The 26,712-nt window shown below is 36.4% G+C and overlaps 1 protein-coding gene across 1 annotated transcript; it reads right to left on the minus strand.

Annotated features, from left to right (window-relative positions):
- Positions 1 to 1,797: 1,797 nt before the first annotated feature.
- On the minus strand, positions 1,798 to 2,101 carry LOC108352854 (dolichyl-diphosphooligosaccharide--protein glycosyltransferase subunit 4-like). Its single transcript, XM_017599562.3, has one exon. The coding sequence runs from the start codon at positions 2,099 to 2,101 to the stop codon at positions 1,988 to 1,990; it is 114 nt and encodes a 37-aa protein (XP_017455051.1). The 3' UTR covers positions 1,798 to 1,987.
- Between the last annotated feature and the right edge of the window lie 24,611 nt (positions 2,102 to 26,712).

A 26,712-nucleotide genomic window follows, 5' to 3' on the forward strand; every position in this document is an offset into this window, starting at 1 on the left:
CTATGTTGACTGCCAAAATAATTAGAACATATTATTATTTCTTGATGTAGATTTCAAATAAACATAAATCAAAACCAGCTAGAGGGCTTCTTCAATTTTATTCTTTGGATCTGCCCTTAGAGTTTCTGATTCACTAGGTCAGAACTGAAGGCTCAGGATTTTTAGGCTAACAAGTTCCCAGGTGACTCTGCCACAACTGATCTACAGAACACATAAAAAAGCAATGACTTCGGCTATTTTATTTCCTTCTGTATTTTTTTTGACAACTTGTCATTATTTTATGACATTCTTATTTTATTTTTGGCTAATCATTGATGGAGTGTGCAAATATTTGAAATATATTAAATTAATTACATTTAATGAGCTCCCATGAGGTTTTAAGTCTTATTTAGAAGTGTCCATATAAGTGTCCTATTAATACGTATATTATGTTACCTAACCTTGGGGACATTGGAATTGTTTTGGAGTTACATGACAAAAACCAAAAAATGACATATAATATTTGAATACTCTCACCCATTATGGCACTGGAAAGCCTTCATACAAATTGCCTAATAATGTTGTCACAGACTCTCTTCATTAGCAGCTGAGGAAACTAAGATTCAGGAACTTTTTTTCTCCATCTTTATTAAATTGGGTGTTTCTTATTTACATTTCAATTGTTATTACCTTTCCTGGTTTCCAGGCAAACACCCCCTTAACCCCTTCCCCTCTTCTTCTATATGGACGTTCCCCTCCTCCTCCTCCTCCTCCTCCCATTACCACCCTCCCCCAACAATCAGGTTCACTGGGGGTTCAGTCTTGGCAGGACCAAGGGCTTCCTCTTCCACTGGTGCTCTTACTAGGCTATTCAATGCTACCTATGCAGTTGGGGCCTAGGGTCAGTCCATGTGTATAGTCTTTGGGTAGTGGCTTAGTCCCTAGAAGCTCTGGTTGGTTGTCACTTTATTCATATGGTATCTCAAGCCCTTTTAAGCTCTTTCAGTCATTTCTCTGATTCCTTCAACAGGGTTCTCATTCTCAGTTCAGTGGTTTGCTGCTGGCATTCGCCTATGTATTTGCCATATTCTGAATGTGTCTCTCAGGACACATCTACATCCGGTTTCCTCAGAAAATTGGACATTTCACTACCTGAGGACCCAGCTATACCTCTCTTGGGCATATACCCAAAAGATGCTCCAACAAATAACACAGGCATATGCTACATTATGTTCATAGCAGCCTTATTTATAATAGCCAGAATCTGGAAAGAACCCGGATGCCTTTCAACAGAGGAATGGATACAAAAAAAATGTGATACATCTACACAATGGAATACTACTCTGTTATCAAAAACAATGACTTTATGAAATTCATAGGCAAATGGATGGAACTGGAAAGATTCAGGAACTTAATGCCCTAAGTAAACTCAATGAATTGCCATGTTTGCGGTGTTTTTTAGAGGTAAATATGAATGAAAACTATGCTAAAGGATTGATTTCAATTGAATATATCAAACAATATTCAGTTTTATTGGGATTCTACCAAGTGTAGGTCAGAACATTGCTATATGTTATAAAATTTTAATGTGAATTGATATCTTTTTATTAACTTTCATAATTGATGTAATCTATTTTATTCTTACCCAGAACATCTTGGATTCTTTCTAAACCAAAAATACAAGAGCATACTTTCCAATTAAATAAACATCGAGCTAATCTACTCTAGTGATTTAAGTTTGTTTACAGTATAAGCAACTTAAATCTAAAAGATCAATACAGTATATTATTTCATTTTCCATATATATACATATATTTATTGGCAGCTTCTTGTTCCTTAGAGTTAAGGAAGACTTTGAGGAAATAAAAGTTGGTTGGAAAAATCCAGGTGTAGTTGCTTTGTATGCTGTGATGGGTAGGAGAGATGAAGTGAAGTGTGAGGGCCCCTCTTACCCTCCATCTTGCCTCAGACTATGTCCTGGAAGCCTGGGGCAGAGAAAGCGCCACTTTCATTCCTGCTTCTTGGTGTTTTTTACTGCCACATAGTGATAGAGGATCACTAGCAAGAACAGCGACAAGCCCTGCATGTGGGCAAAGATGGTGAGCATCAAGTCCTTGATCATCCTCACTAGCTCCACCCAACTCCGACCTTACTGCCACACCAATTTTCCCTTTTATTAAAAATAAATTATTTTCTCATATAGTATATCTTGATTATGGTTTCCTCTCTTTTTCCTCACCCCCAGTTCCTTTGCACATACCCTCCCATGAGATTGCACGTCATTTCTGTTTTCCATAAAGCAAGAAACAAAACAAACAAAGAAAACGAGAACAACAGCAAAAATGAAGTCTTCTAAGAGAAGACAAGAAATCCTGATAATGTTAATTTTATATTTTACTATTTTATTTCTTATTACATTCATGTAAATCTTACAAGCAGCTGTATTACAGCCACAATCTTTTTTCCCCATCTTTATTAATTGGGTATTTCTTATTTACATTTCGATTGTTATTCCCTTTCCTGGTTTCCAGGTCAACATCCCCGTAACCCCTACCCTTCCCCTTCTATATGGGTGTTCCCCTCCCCATCCTCCTCCCATTACCGCCCTCCCAACAATCACCTTCATTGGGGGTTCAGTCTTGGCAGGACCAAGGGCTTCCCTTTCAACTGGTGCTCTTACTAGGCTATTCATTGCTACCTATGCAGTTGGAGCCCAGGGTCAGTCCATGTATAGTTTTTGGGTAGTGGCTTAGTCCCTGGAAGCTCTGGTTTGTTGGCATTGTTGTTCTTATGGGGTCTCAAGCCCCTTCAAGCTCTTTCAGTCCTTTCTCTGATTCCTTCAACAGGGTTCTCCTTCTCAGTTCAGTGTTTTGCTGCTGGCATTCGCTTATGTATTTGTTGTATTCTGGCTGTGTCTCTCAGGAGAGATCTACATCTGGTTTCTGTCGGCCTGCACTTCTTTGCTTCATCCATCTTATCCAGTTTGGTGGCTGTATATGTATGGGCCACATGTGGGACAGGCTCTGAATGGGTGTTCCTTCTGAATCTGATCTAAACTTTGCCTCCCTATTCCCTCCCAAGGGTATTCTTGTTCCCCTTTTAAAGAAGGAGTGAAGCTTTTGCATTTTGGTCATCCTTCTTGAGTTTCATGTGTTCTGTGCATCTAGGGTAATTCGAGAATTTGGGCTAATATCCACTTATCAATGAGTGCATATCATGTGTGTTTTTCTGTGATTGGATTACCTCACTCAGGAGGATATTTTCCAGTTCCATCCATTTGCCTATGAATTACATAAAGTCATTGTTTTTGATAGCTGTGTAATATTCCATTATATAGATGTACCACATTTTCTGTATCCATTCCTCTGTTGGAGAGCATCTGGGTTCTTTCCAGCTTCTGGCTATTATAAATAAGACTGCTATGAACATAGTGGAGCGTGTATCTTTGTTATATGTTGGGGCATCTTTTGGGTATATGCCCAAGAGAGGTATAGCTGGGTTCTCAGGTAGTGAAATGTCCAATTTTCTGAGCAACCTCCAGACTAATTTCCAGAATGTTTGTACCAGTCTGCAATCCCACCAACAATGAAGGAGTGTTCCTCTTTCTCTACATCCTTGCCAGCATCTGCTGTCACCTGAGTTTTTGATCTTAGCCATTCTCACTGGTGTGCGATGAAATCTCAGGGTTGTTTTGATTTGCATTTCCCTTATGACTAAAGATGTTGAACATTTGTTTACGTGTTTCTCAGCCATTCAGAATTCCTCAGCTGTGAATTCTTTGTTTAGCTCTGAACCCCTTTTTTAATCGAGTTATTTGTCTTGCTGTGGTCGAACTTCTTGAGTTCTTTTTATATTTTTGATATAAGCCCTCTATCAGTTGTAGGATTGGTAAAGATCTTTTCCCAATCTGTTGGTTGCCGTTTTGTCCTAACAACCATTTCCTTTGCCATACAGAAGCTTTGCAATATTATGAGATCCAATTTTGTCAATTCTTTATCTTAGAGCATAAGCCTTTGGTGTTTTGTTCAGGAAATTTTCTCCAGTGCCCATGTGTTTGAGATTCTTCCCCACTTTTTCTTCTATTAGTTTAAGTGTATCTGGTTTGATGTGGAGGTCCTTGATCCACTTGATCTTAAGCTTACACACACAATCTTAACCAGTAGATGTTAATATGTTTTCAGATGTACATAAACTACCCCACACTTCTCCAATGACAAAGACTCAGCCTTATATTGAGTCTATGCACAGAGCCTTCTGTGTTTATTTAGTGTGGTTTTGTGTATGTGGTTTTAGGAGAAATTACTTTCTATTTTATAACTGACTAGCAAATCATCCTCAGAAGAGATTCATTTTCCTTTCTCAACAGTCATGATTCATTGCCTCTAGTAATTTATTTAGGGTTTGCGGGTCTTTCTATATAAGTATTGTGTTTCTATTGTATTGCATTTTTACGTTCTTTTTTTTACACCAACATTTTTGTGATATGGCTCCAGCTTACTTGTTATTTCTAACATACAGGAGTCAAAAATGCAGTATGAAACAATCTTTTAATATATTTAAGAAATTAGTAAGAATAAGTATAAACATAATTTTTGACAGTCTCCATAACATACATGGGAGAAAGACAGCCTTTTCTTAATTTAATAATAGTTATATAAATTCTGAGATAAATCCATATAACATATTTTTATTCTGTTTAACCACTTTCCAACTCCCTCCATATCCATTAACCTCTCCTTTCAGTCTTTCTCTCTCTCCCTACCTCCCTCCCTTACTCCCTCCCTTCCTTCCTCCCTCCCCCTTTCTTTCTCTTTGTCTGTGTCTCTCTCAAAACCTACACACACAAATTTGTGTGACTTAATTATTCTTGAGCCTGGGACCTGCCCTGGAGTATAGTTAATATACTAAATATGGCAGCATTAGAGAAAATTGTCAGTCCCTCTTTTAGCAGCCATAAAATGCCAATTAATCGTCAGCTAGATGTAGGAATTCATGCTTACCTGCCACTCTCCATATTTGATTTTGGATTTTGTCTAGCTTGAATTTGCACAGTACTTAATCATGCTGCTAAAATTCTCCTGAGTTCAGATGTGCAAGGACCTTTTATTTCTTTCCTAGAAAGTAGTCTTTCCTGAAGTTTTCTATAACCATTTCCTCTTAAAATTTTTGTATGCCCTCTTCCACATAGATCCCTGAGTTTTGAAAGAAAGGCTGTGTTATAGATATCTTACCTTTTTGATTATATTTATTATATACATGTATAAAATCCTCAAGATGATAAATTATTTTGAAAAAGCAAAGAAGTACTTTCAAATATATTTGAAATTAATTAAATTGATGTGTAATTATACAACACTTTAAACTATTTTTATAAATCATTAAAAACAACTAACAGGGATAAGAGATTATGTGTGCGCTTTCAAATAAGGGGTTTAAAATACAGAATACATAAAGAACTAAAACTGAGTGAAATATATACACATTGTCCAATCACAAAATTTGAAATTCAGTAAGTAGATGTGTACAAATGGCCTACAAATTCATGAAATAGAAGTTCAACATTCTTAACTAACAAGAAAAAGCAAACGTAAACTACCCTAAGATCATATTTCAAAACACTAAGAATACCTCTCATCAAGGAAATAGAAAATAACAAACATTGTCTCAGATCAGGAGAGAAAGGAACACACATTCACTATTAATATGAAATTGTTCAGATACTATTCAAAACTGATTGGATTTTACTTCTAAATTTAAGAAGAAAACTTTCAAATAATTCAACCATTCCACCTTTTAGTAATGAGAGGTTAAAAAAAAAGGATTTCACTTAGTTATAAAGAATACTTAATTCATGATATTGACAAGAAAATGGATGGATCCGAAACAATTCAGTTGAATGAAATAGACATAGATCACATTGTCATAGATCTAATTTGGTGGTAGGGGGTGAGAAAATTAGATAATCATTACCAAGGGAGTTACTGGGGATAGAATAGGGTAAGAGAAGAGACAGCATCAGGAGCAAGACAAGTGAAAGTTTTACAATTGCAACAATGATTTTTCCCAGTCAGAGTAATTTTTAGATGCCTATAGCTCTTTGTCAATGGTGAGATGCTGCTAGATCCCTCTCTTCCTCATTTCTATTGCTGTTATATCTTTCCATGCCACTTCTTTTGATGTATCAATGGTGAAACAGTCTTGAAATTACAAAGAGGTACAATATCCAAGCAAACATCTTAACCCAACCCTCTAGTTCTTAAATATTTCTTCCCAGTCTATTGGAATGTCCCCTCAGCCTTAGGTTTAGGAGTGAGTTTAATATCTATCTAGTAAGGTTGGGACCCACATGCTCACTTTTTTTTCTGCATTGTAAATTTCAGGGGTTTTTTTTGTAATAGTTTTTGCCTGTTCAAAAGATAAATTTCTTTGTCAGCTGTTGTTACTCTTTATCTGTGGGTATGTTAGGGATTATGGTAGATTATACTAATGAATGTTGTAAGTTCTCCTAAGTTATGTTATTTTCTCACTAGGGTAGGTTTTAGCAGCAAGTATAATTTTCTTCTCTTTGTGAGAGCCTTAGTTGGAATTAGAAAGCCATTTGTTACAACCTGGTAGGGTGACACTATTGCACCCTTGGCATGATTTTGCTGTGCTTTTATCCTACAGAAATTGGTCAGTTCTATTCATATACACATGGGTAACATTAGATAGGAACACATATTTAACAACAATTAAAGAAAAGGAGGCTAAAGGCCATGAATTCGAGAGGAAGTATGTGGTGATGGTTCTTAAGAGTGGATGTAAGGAGTAAAAGCAGTAAAGAAATAATGGAATTTTACATAATTTCAAAAAATATAAACAGTGTGAAATCTAAATTACCAAGGCACATTAAATTAATATATGGAAATTAAATAATGGAAACACTACAATTAGTGTTTTATACAGAAAAATGGGAAATGAAAACAAAATCATAGCTATAGAAAGGACAGGAAATGTATGGATGTCCCTTTAGATAAATTAGTAAAAAAAAAAAAAGCAGCGTTGCTGTTTAGTGGCCTTAAATTGCATTCTCGATCTCTGAGTCTCTTCTGCTTACTAGGCAATCACACACTTGAAGACTGGGCACACACTCAGGCTTGGAGTAACTGCTGCAAAGACTAAGCCATTTCAATAGAAAAGATGATATCCTACTGTGCTCCTTTTGTCCCCAAGACAATTATAATTAAATTAATCTTGCTGCCAAAACAAATGTAGCATAATGGGTCAAAAATCTTCATAAACCCTTAACAATCTGACGATAAATTAACAAATTGACTAATGTCTCTGTAGTGGCTGTAACATCTGGGACTAAAGGAGGGCCGACAGGATGAGAGCCATGGAACATGTTGTTCCTTAATTGCTCCGTGGACCTTGTCTATAGTGGTTCCTCCTCCCAATTCAATTTAAGTAAATCATCCAGCATATGGTTTGTACTAAATTTAAAGCATCTGTGATACTTAACTGCTATGCATATTTGCCACACAGGTGTCTGATTTTGGACTTTTCATATGGACAGATGGGACTGTTCCCTTTGTCTTGTTTATTGGTGGTGAAGAAGGGAAACTATCCTAAGTTATACTTGAGATTTCTATGCTCATATCACTTTCTTTCCTCTGATGCAAAGTGAAAGTTAGGGCATTTACTTCTTTCCCACTTAGGTTAAGTGATTATTGTATGCTTATTAAACATTTTAACTGGAACAGTCAACAATCAAGACACAAGTTAATTTTCCATAATATTTTAGGTCTATTACTAAAGCATTTGTTTATACTACTTGGTGCAAAGTTTTCAAATTTATTCTTTATTATGCAATAGTTTTGGAGAAGTTTGGAATTTTTACATGTTAATTTAATATTAATTTTTATGTGCATTTTTTATTTCCCATGCATATATGCGTGTGCATCCTATGTGTGCTTTGTGTTAATGGAGGAGAGTCAGTGCTGTCAGATCGCTGGACCTGAAGTTACAGACAGCTATGTACTGCTTTCTGGGTGCTGGAAATTTTTCTTTGTGCCTCTGGAAGTACAGGAAGTGCTCTTATCTAATGGGTAATCTCCTAAAGTGCATAAGGGATATTTTTATCCTGATAACACATATTGAAATGGTTATGATTATACTGATCAGAAATCAATTATTCTAAATATAATCTACTCCTATACTTGCACTTTCCTTGTAGTCTCTGAAAATTATTCACAGATGACCTTGTAAAAATATGTAATTATTTTGTTTTTGACTAAGTTACCATTTGTTTAATTTTGTTTTCTTTTTAGGGTGATAGCCAGCTATTGAAATTTCACTTAATGTCAGTAACTTTGTAGTTAACTTTTAGTTTAGTTGAGGCTATTTGCCTTTCCCAAACTTCCTCCTTGTTTCAGAGACTTTGAGCTTTTATAACAAAGTCACTATAAGAGATTAGAAGCTTAGAAGAGTTTAGAAGCACAAAGTCATAGTTAACTCATTTGCAGACACTTAACCAATTACTGTGAATTCCTATGTAATGGACATACATACACACATACATACACACACGTGTACATGCACAGAGAGAGGGAGAACAAGAGAGGGAGCTGGAGAGGGAGGGAGGGAGGGAGGGAGGGAGGGAGGGAGAGAGAGAGAGAGAGAGAGAGAGAGAGAGAGAGAGAGAGAGAGAGAGAGAGAGAGAGAGATGGCATGGGAAGAATATGAAACTCTACTTTTATTTTCATATAAGGATATCAGTCTCACAAAAAGGTCTAGCATCAGGACTCTGTTTTAATTTAATTGACTCCAAAAATGCCATATTTTCTAAGGTATTTCACTAGTGAGTCAGAGTTTCATGAGGAACATATATATTCAGTCTAGAACACTATGAGTCATAGACAGTAGGGATGATCCTTCCAGGTTGATACCACTGAGATTTCCCCATGTACTATGTCCTAAGCATGCATATTCTTGAGGAATGGTATCTTTTAATCAAATTGAGTTGGTAAACAGAGACAATGGAAATAATTTGTAATGTTTTGAGGTGGGTAGTCAATGGAATCACATTGACAATCAACTTTAAAAGAGACTATTCTCAGGAGTCTAATCACGTTAAGCAGACATTTTATCACGTAGCCATGTTCCTCAATATTCTTTCTTTGTTTGCTGTCAAATTTAAGAGGCAATTTTGCAGGGTAGTTCAATTGCATGACATGACAACTAGAGTACTAGTTTCCTCAAACTCCATGAATGGAAGCAGTGTAGAAAGTTTTCAGCTGTACATCCATTGCTAATCAGATACAGGAGGAAAATTTGCCAGACTTTTAGTTTTCTCTTTCCCCCTGCATCCCTCCTTTATTTCCTCCCTGCATCCCTCCTTCCTTCCCTGATAACTTCCTTCATCTCCATCCCGTTTTATGGCTTTCTCTCCCTTTTATATGCTCTCCTTCCCTCCCTCCCTCCCTTTTACCATCCCTCTCTTCCTCCTCTCTTCCTTCTTCTATCTCTATCTTTCCAGGTTGTCTCACAGTCTTATCAGCTCCCCTCATTCCTGAAATGCTCTGTACATGATATTCACTAGTAATGAACCCACATTTCTTACATGACACTTTGAGCCCCTAAATATTGAAAACCGCAATACCAGATTTTCATTGATGCCCAAACTGACAAAGTCTGTATTGTGTAACTTACTGATTGTGAAAATAAGTTACTGATTTGTTCAGAATCATTAGGAAAAGAGTAATCATTTTGGCATGAACCTGGATGCTTTATAACAATTTTTAGAGAGTTTTTTGTGTAAGAATTAACTTGAGTAGATAAGAGAGAAGACCCTTGTAATCTCATTAATATTAGGCCTTATGTCCAAGGCAGAAGGTATATGGCAGAGTGATGATCTGACTAAAGGTCACTCAAAGGAGAGATATAAAAACACAAGACACACATGCTGGTTTTGAAAAAGATTTAAAAAAACAAAGCAAAAAAGAACTTGTGATTAGTGGCCTGAGAAGCATAATGAAATGGTGTTTAAAGATGTTAAAACTTCGAATGCTTTAATAATGTACTGTAGGAGAGAAGAGAGGAAATTCTCTTTCTGATTGTGGGAGACACCTTTCAGTGGGACTGGTGGCTGGTGGAAAAATGTTGGAGAATGTAGGTGCTGTGCATTTGGGCCTCTTTACTTAGTGCTTGTTGTCTTTCAGTGTTGTCATATTCTGTGGGCATTGAACTCTAGCCCTTCAACATAGACATCACACCACCCACTCTCATGGAACTTCTGGGCTTTTGTACCTTAATCATATTGTTGAGGAATTCACGATCAGAGACTAAGCAGCTAGCAAATCTCTTGTTCCGTAAACTGTGATCATTTTATGTTGAAATTCCCAGTCTTTAATCTATTTAAAGGAGATATACATATGTAAGTTACTGAATTTATTCACCTGGACAACTCTAGAACATGATTATATTTTCTGAATAACATTTTACTTAAACTCAAAATCTAGATTCTTTATTGTTGGAAACAAGCTTTTTGTTTGGTTGTTTTCAAATTATGATATTATTCATGTGAACAATTCTAATACATGACCATGTTTTCTTTTACATATATTTTACTTAAACTCAAAATATAGGGTCTTTATTCACGTGAACAATGTTTGTTGGTTTGTTCTCAAAGCATGAAATAATCTCAGACACTTCATATGTATTAGCAATAGAACATGACACTTAATATGTATTAGTAATAGAACATGTTATATGTCCTGAGAGTCTTACAATCCCTTTTAAACATTGTTCAAAGGAAGAGAAAGCAGAAGTTGGCCTAGAAGTCTCACATTTGAAGTCTCCACATCTGCAAAATATTCTGAAATATTTTGACACACTCCAGCAAATGCACCAACCAAGGTTCTCCATGGTTAGGTTATTTCCACATTCTCCTCCTGTCATTTTCAATTTCTTTCTTGGAACCCTTTTTGATATGGGTATGATACAAGATACAAATTAAACCGTTAAAGGCAAAAGATACTGTGACTTATTTTTTGAAATGTAAGCAACTAATATTTTAAGAGTTGATTTTATACTAATCTTGTATTGATGAAGAAAAAAGTAAAGTTCAAACAAAAGTGAAATTTCTTAGTTTCTAGAACTATTCCATTAAATATTTTCTATAGTCTTTGTTATGATCTTCATCTTATTGCTGCCATAAATGATATTCCTGACACTGAGACATCAATAATTTGACAAAATAATAATTCTCGCCGACATTCTAACAGTTACAAATTTGTACTTGTTTAATAATACAAAATACATGTAATCATAAGAACAAATATACTGATTGCTAAAGGAAAAATGCAAACCCAAGTCAAATAAAGTAAGATATGTACAACTAAAAATAGACATAAAAAGAATTTTAAAAGAAACCAAGAATTGTGAAAAACATGCTTCATCAGCAAGCAAAAGAATATTAAAATATTAGTTACTTAGACAAAAGAACACAGAATTACAGAGAACTGTATTTGCTTCTCCTTTAAAACTAAAAGACCTCTTTTTTTTTTTCAAAAATAATGATCAGGAGATTTGTTTGATTTTGTGATTTTATTTTTGGGTGCTCTCTTGTTATGGCCAGTTACCATCTAGAAGAGTTTAAACACCAACTTAATCAGACAGAGATATACACTGAACTCCAAAATAATAAACAGCAATTCGAGATGAATTGAGATAAATAAGCACAGAGCTACTTTGAAAAAGACCTTGCAGTATAATAACCTATTAAACCTCTGCTTACATTTCACAGAAGCAATTAATAAAGTCAACAGAGAATTCAAAGGGTTCCGTACAACCTCAGAATATAAATCAAATACTAGAGTCATAAAACACTTGATATTCCTTCTGGTTGATGTTTGAGAGTGAGTTTTTATATGTAGGCCAGGCTGACCTGCAATGTGCTAAGTAGCACAACTGTCCTCAACTTTATAACTCTGCTCAATCAACCTTGACAGTGCTGACATCATAAGAGTACACAGCCATGCTCAAGTAGCTAATACTTTTACCCAAAACTCATCTTTCTCTATCTACGTGTAATGATTTAAAATGTTAGTTTTCTTCTTTTAAAGAATATTATTATAAATGCTTTGCTCTAAATAATTGTTTGCAAATACAACTTTATAATTAAATATTTTATATAAATATCTGGAAGAGACATTATCACTCAGATGATGCATTGATCTCTAGTTGATTCTGTATTATTATATCGTTTGATGGACAGCAGTTATATATTATATCCATTTTAAAGTTAGGTAACAAATCAAATATAGGATACAAAGACGCAGGCACATACATTGTAAAAGCAAAGCAAAGAAATACAGAAATGATGTTATAGCAGCTGTAGAAGTAAAAGGCAAAGTAAATCTTGTCCTAGAATTTGCATATGTTTCAAATTCACGCAAGAAATTGGTTGGCTAATTGTTGAAAGTGAAAACATTTCAAAGACCAAAGGAAAGTGCAGAAAGGAGTTTTATTTTTCTATAGCCTCTGCAGAGTTCTGAGAGCACCAAAGTCTCTCTGAACCTTCCTTTTTTTTTCTTTCTTTCTTTTTTTTCGGAGCTGGGGACTGAACCCAGGGCCTTGCGCTTGCTAGCCAAGTTCTCTACCACTAAGCCAAATCCCCAACCCCTCTCTGAACCTTTCAACCTTCAGATTAACCTTTTTTTTTCTTGGTATATTCCTTCCTTAACATACACCTTTGCTGATAGCATTTATGATTATCTTACAGTCCTCTCTTCTCTGTCCCAGCAGTGATTTTAAATTATAACTATGACAAGATAAAAAATTCTTTGCATACAACCTAATCAATATAAAATGAAGTCTATGACACAGCTCATCAATACATACTTTTATTACTACTGTATAAATTTTGTAGTATACAGTGAATACAAATATCAATAACAGAAATTAAACTTACAAGCAATACAAAATTATGTTGTGAAGGTTTCTACACCTATATTTTATGCATTAATTAATATAATTTACTTTTTTTCAAGTATTTAAGATATTTTTTTTCCTGTTTCTCAAGATTAACTTTATGGTCTGCTAGTTCCTGGGAGAAGCTTCCTGCTTCTCACTCAACATTGTTCTTTAAGATTTTTTTTTTAGCAAGTTAAAGTTAATAAAATATTAATGGAAGATTCAGAGAACTATATACCTTGATATATATATATATATATATATATATATATATATATATATATATATATATATATTTCTCTACCCACCCTCTTTCATGAATAAATTATCATTAATACAAAACAAGTATTTTAATATTTTAATGTTATTATATATAAGATTTCATAAATAAAGAAAATTACTAAGAATTAAAACAGGTACTGACACTGCAGAAATGAATTTTCAAACTTCCAAAATGTTAGGAAAAAAAGCTCTACCATACATTGCAGATATTCCAGTATTGGGTATGTACCGAAATAATTTCTATCCTACTACAGAGATATTTTGTTATCCATGCTCATTGTTGTATAAACAATAGCTATGAAAATCCTAGATTTTCATCTTGTAGTGAATAAATATTAAAAGTTTTATATTTTATAGCTTATGATGTTATTAATATATTAAGAAAATAATTACATAATCCACAACTAAATGAATAAAATAATCATTTTAAGTGAGGAAATCCAGACCCAGAAGGATTGCCTCACTCGTTTTTCTCAAATATCTGGATTTGAGATTTAAATATTCTTACTTGTCTGGTTCATTTAAAATACGTACAGAATTCAAAAAAATTACTAAGGATTAATGGAGGGGATATTTCAAAAGAGGAGAGATATGATACACTAGTATAATGAGTTAAAGAATAAAATGTACAGGAATGCTAGGCGGAAAGCAGGGTAGAAGGGAGTATGTAGGAAAAGAGAAATAACACTTTGGCAAAAAACAGGGAAACTTTTCACTGTAGAAGCTTCATGAACCACATATAAATAAACACCCATAGTCACAGCACCCTACCCCAAACACAAACATTTTTCTATAACTGGTCAACAAGATCCAGTTTGCATACCTCAGACTAACAAATAAGAAACCCAGTGCCAGAAATGGGTTATTTCTTTTAGAGTTGCTGGTGAGTTCTCATAGACTCTCAAAACATGACAAGTAATATGATTGCTCTCAGTTACCACCTATAACTTAATGCTAAATCCCTATTACTAAGGACACTACATGCTTGAATAAAAAACACAACAAAATCAATTTAGTACAGACCTAGAAATTTCTTCTATACTAACTAGCTTTCACAGCACTGAAAGGTACAAGGACAGCTACCACAAAAAAAGCAAATATAATCACACACAGCAACAAAACTTCTGTGCTAAAATAGTTATTGGCCTGGGAAGACACGGACACTATTTCAATGATAGTGTAAAAAGACTGAAAAATATCTAAACGCTTTCTGAATGAAGTTAAACACAATTCCAGAGATGAAGAGCATATCTGGAACCACTATTTAGCTAATAAACTATGGCAAGAGGGTATATGATCTAAGGAAGGACCTACCAATATTATTTTATTAAATACACAGGGTTAAATCAACATCAAATATCTTGTAATTATACCCGTAGTTCAATATTTCCCTCAATTCTTATTGAGAATCTTCTATTTTCTTCTATCTGTGAAATAGATAATGGGTAAACATATAACAGCCTAAAACTGTATAAGACACAAATAATATGATATGTAAATTTTCAGCATTGAAGGGAACATATATGCTGCATAATCTTTCTCCCAAAGCTCAGGGATTGCTGTAGAGTATAGAAGCTAGAAGTGACAGTTTAAAAACCTCTTAGGACACCAAAAGTCATTTGTTCAAGTGAATTTGCAATAACTGTAACCTATATTCCATTATTCTTTTGTGGTGACGAACGCCATAGAAATTAATGAATTCCATATTATAATATTATAGTATTACCAAAATATTAAAATATTCATTACAAGTAAGTATAGATCTGTCAATAAAAACCCAAAAGATATATTCATTTTTAATCAAATAATTTTATATCCCTCCCATATGTATAAATCTGAATAACTTTTTACATATCAATATATAAATGTAAACATATGTACATATGAGGGGTATTTGTTGGAGTTACACTTTACCATGCAATATATTCTAATTACAGTCTCTTCTCCCTGTACTTCTCCCAGTTCCTCCTCCCATTCTTTCCCCATTTTCTTTCTGTCTTATATTAGAACAAAACAGGCTTCTAAGAGGAAATGACAAAACATAAAAAAAAATAAGCAAAAACAATGATGATCATATCAGAGTTGGACAAGGAAAACTAATAGAAGTAACAGAATTCCATGGCTCCCAGACCCCGTGAGAGATAGACCCAACCGCCTGGTCAGGTGGGCACTCCTGAGGCTGCAGAGCAGAAGAGACCACCAACACTGCTCACCCCTGCCCACATCCCTGGCCCAAGAAGAAACTGTATAAGGCATCTGGGCTCCCATGGGGGAGGGCCCAGGAGCGGCAGGACCCCTGCCTGAGACACAGCCGGAACCTGAAAGAAACAGACCGGATAAACAGTTCTCTGCACCCAAATCCCGTGGGAGGGAGAGCTAAACCTTCAGAGAGGCAGACAAGCCTGGGAAACCAGAAGAGACTGCTCTCTGCACACACATCTCGGACGCCAGAGGAAAAAGCCAAAGACCATCTGGAACCCTGGTGCACTGAAGCTCCCGGAAGGGGCGGCACAGGTCTTCCTGGTTGCTGCCGCCGCAGAGAGCCCGTGGGCAGCACCCCACGAGCGAACTTGAGCCTCAGGACCACAGGTAAGACCAAATTTTCTGCTGCAAGAAAGCTGCCTGGTGAGCTTGGGACACACGGAAGCAGAATTCCTCTAGGACCGGGCACGTTCTGTGTTTACCGGAAGTCCCACAGCCGATGATCCCGGCCCGCAGCAGCTCTCTGCTCCCAGACCCCGTGAGAGAGAGACCCAACCTCCTGGTCAGGTGGGCACTCCTGAGGCTGCAGAGCAGAAGAGAACACCAACACTGATCACCCCTGCTCACATCCCTGGCCCAACAGGAAACTGTATAAGGCCTCTGGGCTCCCGTGGGGGAGGGCCCAGGAGCGGCAGGACCCCTGCCTGAGACACCCCCGGAACCTGAAGGAAACAGACTGGATAAACAGTTCTCTGCACCCAAATCCCGTGGGAGGGAGAGCTAAACCTTCAGAGAGGCAGACAAGCCTGGGAAACCAGAAGAGACTGCTCTCTGCACACACATCTCAGACGCCAGAGGAAAAAGCCAAAGACCATCTGGAACCCTGGTGCACTGAAGCTCCCAGAAGGGGCGGCACAGGTCTTCCTGGTTGCTGCCGCTGCAGAGAGCCCGTGGGCAGCACCCCACGAGCGAACTTGAGCCTCGGGACCACAGGTAAGACCAAATTTTCTGCTGCAAGAAAGCTGCCTGGTGAACTCAAGACACAGGCCCACAGGAACAGCTGAAGACCTGTAGAGAGGAAAAACTACACGCCCGAAAGCAGAACACTCTGGCCCCATAACTGACTGAAAGAGAGGAAAACAGGTCTACAGCACTCCTGACACACAGGCTTATAGGACAGTATAGCCACTGTCAGAAATAGCAGAACAAAGTAACACTAGAGATAATCTGATGGCGAGAGGCAAGCGCAGGCACCCAAGCAACAGAAACAAAGACTACATGGCACCATCGGAGCCCAATTCTCCCATCAAAACAAACATGGAATATCCAAACACACCAGAAAAGCAAGACTAGTTTCAAAATCATTTTTGATCATGATGCTGGAGGACTTCAAGAAAGACGTGAAGAACTCCCTTAGAGAACAAGTAGAAGCCTACAGAGAGGAATCGCAAAAATGCCTGAAAGAATTCCAGGAAAACATAAATAAACAAGTAGAAGCCCATAGAGAAGAGACACAAAAATCCCTGAAAGAATTCCAGGAAAACATAAATAAACAAGTAGAAGCCCATAGAGAGGAGACACAAAAATCCCTGAAAGAATTCCAGGAAAACACAATCAAACAGTTGAAGGAATTAAAAATGGAAATAGAAGCAATGAAGAAAGAACACATGGAAACAACCCTGGATATAGAAAACCAAAAGAAGAGACAAGAAGCTGTAGATACAAGCTTCACCAACAGAATACAAGAGATGGAAGAGAGAATCTCAGGAGCAGAAGATTCCATAGAAATCATTGACTCAACTGTCAAAGATAATGTAAAGCGGAAAAAGCTACTGGTCCATAACATACAGGAAATCCAGGAATCAATGAGAAGATCAAACCTAAGGATAATAGGTATAGAAGAGAGTGAAGACTCCCAGCTCAAAGGACCAGTAAATATCTTCAACAAAATCATAGAAGAAAACTTCCCTAACCTAAAAAAAGAGATACCCATAGACATACAAGAAGCCTACAGAACTCCAAATAGATTGGACCAGAAAAGAAACACCTCCCGTCACATAATTGTCAAAACACCAAAAGCACAAAATAAAGAAAGAATATTAAAAGCAGTAAGGGAAAATGTCAAGTAACATATAAAGGCAGACCTATCAGAATCACACCAGACTTCTCGCCAGAAACTATGAAGGCCAGAAGATCCTGGACTGATGTCATACAGACCCTAAGAGAACACAAATGCCAGCCCAGGTTACTGTATCCAGCAAAACTCTCAATTAACATTGATGGAGAAACCAAGATATTCCATGACAAAACCAAATTTACACAATATCTTTCTACAAATCCAGCACTACAAAGGATAATAAATGGTAAAGCCCAACATAAGGAGGCAAGCTATACCCTAGAAGAAGCAAGAAACTAATCGTCTTGGCAACAAAACAAAGAGAATGAAAGCACACAAACATAACCTCACATCCAAATATGAATATAACGGGAAGCAATAATCACTATTCCTTAATATCTCTCAATATCAATGGCCTCAACTCCCCAATAAAAAGACAAAGATTAACAAACTGGATACGCAACGAGGACCCTGCATTCTGCTGCCTACAGGAAACATACCTCAGAGACAAAGACAGACACTACCTCAGAGTGAAAAGCTGGAAAACAACTTTCCAAACAAATGGTCAGAAGAAGCGAGCTGGAGTAGCCATTCTAATATCAAATAAAATATATTTCCAACTAAAAGTCATCAAAAAAGATAAGGAAGGACACTTCATATTCATCAAAGGAAAAATCCACCAAGATGAACTCTCAATCCTAAATAACTATGCCCCAAATACAAGGGCACCTACATACGTAAAAGAAACCTTACTAAAGCTCAAAACACACATTGCACCTCACACAATAATAGTGGGAGATTTCAACACCCCACTCTCATCAATGGACAGACCATGAAAACAGAAATTAAACAGTGATGTCGACAGACTAAGAGAAGTCATGAGCCAAATGGACTTAACAGATATTTATAGAACATTCTATCTAAAGCAAAAGGATATACCTTCTTCTCAGCTCCTCATGGTACTTTCTCCAAAATTGACCATATAATTGGTCAAAAAACGGGTCTCAACAGGTACAGAAAGATAGAAATAATCCCATGCGTGCTATCGGACCACCACAGCTTAAAACTGGTCTTCAATAACAATAAGGGAAGAATGCCCACATATACGTGGAAATTGAACAATGCTCTACTCAATGATAACCTGGTCAAGGAAGAAATAAAGAAAGAAACTAAAAACTTTTTAGAATTTAATGAAAATGGAGGTACAACATACCCATACTTATGGGACACAATGAAAGCTGTGCTAAGAGGAAAACTCATAGCGCTGAGTGCCTGCAGAAAGAAACAGGAAAGAGCATATGTCAGCAGCTTGACAGCACACCTAAAAGCTCTAGAACAAAAAGAAGCAAATACACCCAGGAGGAGTAGAAGGCAGGAAATAATCAAACTCAGAGCTGAAATCAACCAAGTAGAAACAAAAAGGACCATAGAAAGAATCAACAGAACCAAAAGTTGGTTCTCTGAGAAAATCAACAAGATAGATAAACCCTTAGTCAGACTAACAAGAGGACACAGAGAGTGCGTCCAAATTAACAAAATCAGAAATGAAAAGGGAGACATAACTACAGATTCAGAGGAAATTCAAAAAATCATCAGATCTTACTATAAAAACCTATATTCAACAAAACTTGAAGATCTTCAGGAAATGGACAATTTCCTAGAGAGTTACCAGGTATCGAAGTTAAATCAGGAACAGATAAACCAGTTAAACAACCCCATAACTCCTAAGGAAATAGAAGCAGGCATTAAAGGTCTCCCAACCAAAAAGAGCCCAGGTCCAGAAAGGTTTAGTGCAGAATTCTATCAAACCTTCATAGAAGACCTCATACCAATATTATCCAAACTATTCCACAAAATTGAAACAGATGGAGCCCTACCGATTTCCTTCTACGAAGCCACAATTACTCTTATACCTAAACCACCCAAAGACACAACAAAGAAAGAGAACTTCAGACCAATTTCCCTTATGAATATCGACGCAAAAATACTCAATAAAATTCTGGCAAACCGAATTCAAGAGCACATCAAAACAATCATCCACCATGATCAAGTAGGCTTCATCCCAGGCATGCAGGGATGGTTTAATATACGGAAAACCATCAATGTGATCCATTATATAAACAAACTGAAAGAACAGAACCACATGATCATTTCATTAGATGCTGAGAAAGCATTTGACAAAATTCAACACCCCTTCATGATAAAAGTCCTGGAAAGAATAGGAATTCAAGGCCCATACCTAAACATAGTAAAAGCCATATACAGCAAACCAGTTGCTAACATTAAACTAAATGGAGAGAAACTTGAAGCAATCCCACTAAAATCAGGGACGAGACAAGGCTGCCCACTCTCTCCCTACTTATTCAATATAGTTCTTGAAGTTCTAGCCAGAGCAATCAGACAACAAAAGTAGATCAAGGGGATACAGATCGGAAAAGAAGAGGTCAAAATATTACTATTTGCAGATGACATGATAGTATATTTAAGTGATCCCAAAAGTTCCACCAGAGAGCTACTAAGGCTGATAAACAACTTCAGCAAAGTGGGTGGGTATAAAATTAACTCAAATAAATCAGTTGCCTTCCTCTATACAAAAGAGAAACAAGCCGAGAAAGAAATTTGGGAAACGACACCCTTCATAATAGACCCAAATAATATAAAGTACCTCGGTGTGACTTTAACCAAGCAAGTAAAAGATCTGTACAATAAGAACTTCAAGACACTGAGGAAAGAAATTGAAGAAGACCTCAGAAGATGGAAAAATCTCCCATGCTCATGGATTGGCAGGATTAATATAGTAAAAATGGCCATTTTACCAAAAGCAATCTACAGATTCAATGCAATCCCCATCAAAATGCCAATGCAATTCTTCAAAGAGTTAGACAGAACAATTTGCAAATTCATCTGGAATAACAAAAAACCCAGGATAGCTAAAGCTATCCTCAACAATAAAAGGACTTCAGGGGGAATCACTATCCCTGAACTCAAGCAGTATTACAGAGCAATAGTGATAAAAACTGCATGGTATAGGTACAGAGACAGACAGATAGACCAATGGAATAGAATTGAAGAACCAGAAATGGTTCTTCACACCTATGGTCACTTGATGTTTGACAAAGGAGCCAAAACCATCCAATGGAAAAAAGATAGCATTTTCAGCAAATGGTGCTGGTTCAACTGGAGGGCAACATGTAGAAGAATGCAGATCAATCCATCCTTATCACCCTGTACAAAGCTTAAGTCCAAGTGGATCAAGGACCTCCACATCAAACCAGACACACTCAAACTAGTAGAAGAAAAACTAGGGACACATCTGGAACACATGGGCACTGGAAAAAATTTCCTGAACAAAACACCAATGGCTTATGCTCTAAGATGAAGAATCGACAAATGGGATCTCATAAAACTGCAAAGCTTCTGTAAGGCAAAGGACACTGTGGTTAGGACAAAATGGCAACCAACAGATTGGGAAAAGATCTTTACCAATCCTACAACAGATAGAGGCCTTATATCCAAAATATACAAAGAACTCAAGAAGTTAGACCGCAGGGAAACAAATAACCTTATTAAAAAATGGGGTTCAGAGCTAAACAAAGAATTCACAGCTGAGGAATGCCGAATGGCTGAGAAACACCTAAAGAAATGTTCAACATCTTTAGTCATAAGGGAAATGCAAATCAAAACAACCCTGAGATTTCACCTCACACCAGTGAGAATGGCTAAGATCAAAAACTCAGGTGACAGCAGATGCTGGCGAGGATGTGGAGAAAGAGGAACACTCCTCCATTGTTGGGATTGCAGACTGGTAAAACCATTCTGGAAATCAGTCTGGAGGTTCCTCAGAAAATTGGACATTGAACTGCCTGAGGATCCAGCTATACCTCTCTTGGGCGTATACCCAAAAGATGCCTCAACATATAAAAGAGACACGTGCTCCACTATGTTCATCGCAGCCTTATTTATAATAGCCAGAAACTGGAAAGAACCCAGATGCCCTTCAACAGAGGAATGGATACAGAAAATGTGGTACATCTACACAATGGAATATTACTCAGCTATCAAAAACAACGAGTTTATGATATTCGTAGGCAAATGGTTGGAACTGGAAATATCATCCTGAGTGAGCTAACCCAATCACAGAAAGACATACATGGTATGCACTCATTGATAAGTGGCTATTAGCCCAAATGCTTGAATTACCCTAGATGCCTAGAACAAACGAAACTCAAGACAGATGATCAAAATGTGAATGCTTCACTCCTTCTTTAAATGAGGAAAAAGAATACCCTTGGCAGGGAAGGGAGAGGCAAAGATTAAAACAGAGACAGAAGGAACACCCATTCAGAGCCTGCCCCACATGTGGCCTATACATATACAGCCACCCAATTAGACAAGATGGATGAAGCAAAGAAGTGCAGAGCGACAGGAGCTGGATGTAGATCGCTCCTGAGAGACACAGCCAGAATACAGCAAATACAGAGGCCAATGCCAGCAGCAAACCACTGAACTGAGAATAGGTACCCCGTTGAAGGAATCAGAGAAAGAACTGGAAGAGCTTGAAGGGGCTGGAGACCCCCAAAGTACAACAATGTCAAGCAACCAGAGCTTCCAGGGACTAAGCCACTACCTAAAGACTATACATGGACTGACCCTGGACTCTGACCCCATAGGTAGCAATGAATATCCTAGTAAGAGCACCAGTGGAAGGGGAAGCCCTGGGTCCTGCTAAGACTGAACCCCCAGTGAACTAGACTATGGGGGGAGGGCGGCAATGGGGGGAGGGTTGGGAGGGGAACACCCATAAGGAAGGGGAGGGGGGAGGGGGATGTTTGTCCGGAAACCGGGAAAGGGAATAACACTTGAAATGTATATAAGAAATACTCAAGTTAATAAAAAAAAAAAAAGAATTCCATGAGAAGGCACAAAATTCACAGATCCACTCATTTTCACACTAAGAATCTCATAAAATTATTTGACTGAAAGCTATTATCTAAATGCAAAGACTAGATAAAGACTTGCATCTGTCCTGCGCTTGCTGGTTAGATCTGTGAGTGTATGTGCCTTGCTCAGTGGATTTAGGCAGCTTTACTGTACATTTCCTCTGACAGTTACATTTATCCAGCCCCTCTTAAGAGGGCAGGTGTTTTGTACAGACATCCCATTTAAAGATATATGTGCCAATGTCTCTTTGAGTAGTATCTGCTGTATAACTATATTTATTCCCATCTGCTGCAAGAGGAAGATTCTCTGATGATATCTTAATATTCACTGCCCTATGTGCATAAAAGAATATCATAGGAATATTTTTTATCAATACTGTTTTTCTTTTCTGTATTTTTACTAAAACTAATATAAGCCTTTACCTTACATCTCTGTGCCATCTTATCTCTGCTTTTTGCTTCCAAAGGGTATCAGGTTCCACTTCATGGAGTGAGCTTTTTAGCAAACAAGACACTGACAGGTTCGTTATTCCCACAAACTTAGAGTAACTTTTGCCTAGCATATTTGGTACTCAGGATAGGTCCAAGGTTTTGGGGCTCGGTTGGTATTTGTGTTTTCTTAGGTAACCTGCAGCCTATGCTATCCTATACCAAGGACACTAGAACATAATGGTGAAAGTTCCATGTATGCATCAGCTTGACCTCTCCATGTTAAATGACTTGTGTGGGTGTGGTCTCTAGCCATAGCAGTTTCCTGTCATTTTTTGGATAGCAAGCTATTGCCTTCCTACAGTCTGATTGTTTAGAGATATCCATGAGACCCCTTTGGCCAACAACTCGATTGGATATAAAAAAAAGTCTCATTACTGGAATCTCCACTTGATGACAAGAGTACGACCGATATCAAGTTCATACTCTGTCTCCTTCATTATTCAGAGACATTCCTTAGACTGCCTTCATATGTTTTAGGAAGTTTCAACTGCACTTCATCTGTATATCATCCCTTAATTGACCTCAATTCTACAGTATTTTTGCATTCTGTTGCTTAATCTCCCTTCCTCTTTCTGACTCTTTCTTATCTTTATATTTCCATGCCACCCTGTCCCCAGTTCACTCTTAAAATCTTTTCTACTTCCCTCATACTTCCTCTATACCTAACCTCTCTGGGTCTATGAATTATAGCTTGATTCTCATTTACTTAGTAGCTAATGCCGATATATAAGCACCTGCATACTATTTTTATCTCTCTGGATTTGTGGTGATTGTTTTTAGTTCCATTCAATGGTCTGTTAATTCTGTGATGTAATTTTTTAATAATAAAGTAATACTCCAGTATTGAAATATAATGCATTCTTTTACATTTATTCTTCTGTTGAGGGACATTTACGTTCTTCCAATTTCTGGCTATTATGAGTAATGCAGCAATGAACATGGTTCAACAAGCATCCTTGTGAATGGATGAAGCATCCTTTGGATATATGCCCAAGAGAGGTTTAGCTGGATATTGAGGCATATTGATTATCAACCTTCTGAGAAATGACATATTTATAGATGTATAAGTGTACTCCTACCAGCAATGGAGATGTGTTTCCTTTATTCCATGTGCTTGTTGGCATGAACTGTCACTTGTGTTCTGACAGGCATAAGATAGAATCTCAAAAGTAGTTTTGATTCGCAATTCCCTGATGGCTAAGGATGTTGAACATTTCTTTGTTTTTCAACCATTAAGTTTCCTCTATTGAGAAGTTTTCATTTAGATATGTACCCATTTTTAAATTAGATTATTTCGATTCTTTATGTCTAGCTTCTTGAGTTATTTCTTTGTTTTGTCCACTAGTCATCTATCAGAAATGGAGTCAGCAAAAATCTTTTCCCATTCTTTAGGCTCTCACTCTGTTTGAATGACCATAGTGTTGTCTTATAGAAGCTTTTCAGTTTCATGACTTCCTACTTACTAACTTCTTAACTTAGTATTTGTGCCAACAGTGTACTATTTGGAATGTCTTATATGCCCATGAGTTCATGACTATTTCCCAATCTATCTTCTATAAGGTACAGTGAATCTAGTTTTATATTATAGTCTTTGATCCATCTGGAATTGAGTTTTGGATAGTGTGAAATGTGAATATTATTCATTCTTCCACATGCAAACATCCAGTTTAACCAGCACTATTTGTGATAGATACTGTCATTTTCCAGTGTTTGTTTATTAGTTATTAATAAAAATATCAGGTGTCCATAAGCATACGGACTTATATCTCAGTGTTCAGTTTGATACCCTTGAATAACATGTTTGAATTTATGCCAATGTCATCTGTTTGCTATTATTAGAGCTTTGTAGTAAAACTTGAAATTGGGAATGGTGATAGGTTCAGTATTTCTTTTAGCATTCATGTTTTATTTTTTAAAATCTATCTTGTTTTCTTTTTCTTCCCTTATGAAATTGAGATTTGTCCTTTAAGATCTGTGGATGATCGTATAACTTAAAAATATCTGAAAAAGTCTTTTCAAAATGATTAACGTCCTTCAAAGCAAAATGAACTATTCCACATTTTTATTTATTTATGTGTATGTGTATGGGTGCTTTAACTGAAATATGTATGTGTTTACACACACTATATCTGTCCAGTTTTTGTGGAGGTCTGGAGAGGGCAGAAGATCTCCTAGAGTAATAAATAGTTGTGAGACCTCATGCATATACTGGAAGCTGAAAACATTTCGTTGAATAAGGATCAAGTGCAGTAAACAACAGATTCATCTCTCAGCCCCTATTTTAATACCTATGAAATATTTATGTAAGTTCTCAGTAATTCAATTAACTATTTCATTTCTTCTATTTAAATTTATTTATTGAATACAATTATAAAACTACAACCTCAGTTTAAAAGCTATGAATTATTTTTTCAAGTATTTATATTTCATAAAATCATACTTATTAATCTTTTTGCTATATTAGAAGACTTTATTTTCAATAGATTAAAAGAAAGGACAAACAGTATTAATGATCAAGTCCCTGATGTACTAACTGCACACAGAATTGACTCCAAATATATTAGGTCTTAGTTCACATTTAATCTGGTGAGTTTAGAGAAAAATTGTATTTCATTCTTATGGGGGCTTAAAATAAATTTACTTTGCTGACAATAGTTTTCTTCTTTATAAAGAATAGTTACATAAAAATATAATGAACACTATTATTTTAAACCTTATTAATCAAATCATTCTTTTTAAAAATATAAGGAAAAATATAAAAAAGTATCGATTAAGCATCCTACTATTATACAATAAACGATGAATTACCTTATTATAGATAATCTAATCCTTATATTGTAAAGGTTCATATACACAATATATGCAATCAATACATACAAACTTTGAAAGAAGCTAATCTTTACATTGTAAAGATAAAATGATCACTCAAATATACATGAACTTTGATTTATTTTTATTCATATTTAGATATAAAGAAAAAGTAGAATATGCAACGATAAGTCAAAAAAATATTTTTGAAAGACTAAGTGGTAATTGGGTTGTATTAGGTGTTCGTATTATAGCTTTTAAAAGGGGATTATAAGTACATATATATTGTTATTGAGATAGAACCAATTGGTAAAAATACATGTAAATATAAGAAGCAAATTTAATATTATTATTAGAAATTACTATGGAGAATATAAAGACCTGTCACTGAAAGTACATTCTTTAGTCTGAGAGATGAATGTAATCTTTGTTTCTGAGAATAAATAGATACTGTGAAACATAATGACATGGTAACTAAGCAGAAAATAATTACCTGTAATTAAATTTTAATAGCAAGTTTTTAAAGTGAAAGAAGATATATGTTACCTTCCTTATTTGACAGAATTTTTCTACTTGGCTGATTTCAGCTCTGAGTTTGATTATTTCCTGCCTTCTACTACTCCTGGGTGTATTTGCTTCTTTTTATTCTAGAGCTTTTAAGAGTGCTGTCATGCTGCTGATATATGCTCTCTTCTGTTTCTTTCTGCAGGCACTGAAAGCTATGAGTTTTCCTCTTAGCACAGCTTTCATTGTGTCCCATAAGTTTGGGTATGTTGTCCCTTCATTTTCATTAAATTCTAAGAAGTCTTTAATTTCTTTCTTTATTTCTTCCTTGACCAAGTTATCATTGAGTAGAGCATTGTTTAACTTTCATGCATATGTGAGCGTTCTTTCCTTATTGTTATTGAAGATCAGTTTTAGCCCGTGGTGGTCTGATAG

This window comes from Rattus norvegicus, chromosome 14 (genome assembly GCF_036323735.1).
Source record: "Rattus norvegicus strain BN/NHsdMcwi chromosome 14, GRCr8, whole genome shotgun sequence".
NCBI classification, from domain to species: domain Eukaryota; kingdom Metazoa; phylum Chordata; class Mammalia; order Rodentia; family Muridae; genus Rattus; species Rattus norvegicus.

What these genes read in the sequence shown, in the direction of transcription:
- LOC108352854 (XM_017599562.3), bottom strand. Translation starts at nt 2,101, where the DNA reads ATGATCAAGGACTTGATGCTCACCATCTTTGCCCACATGCAGGGCTTG.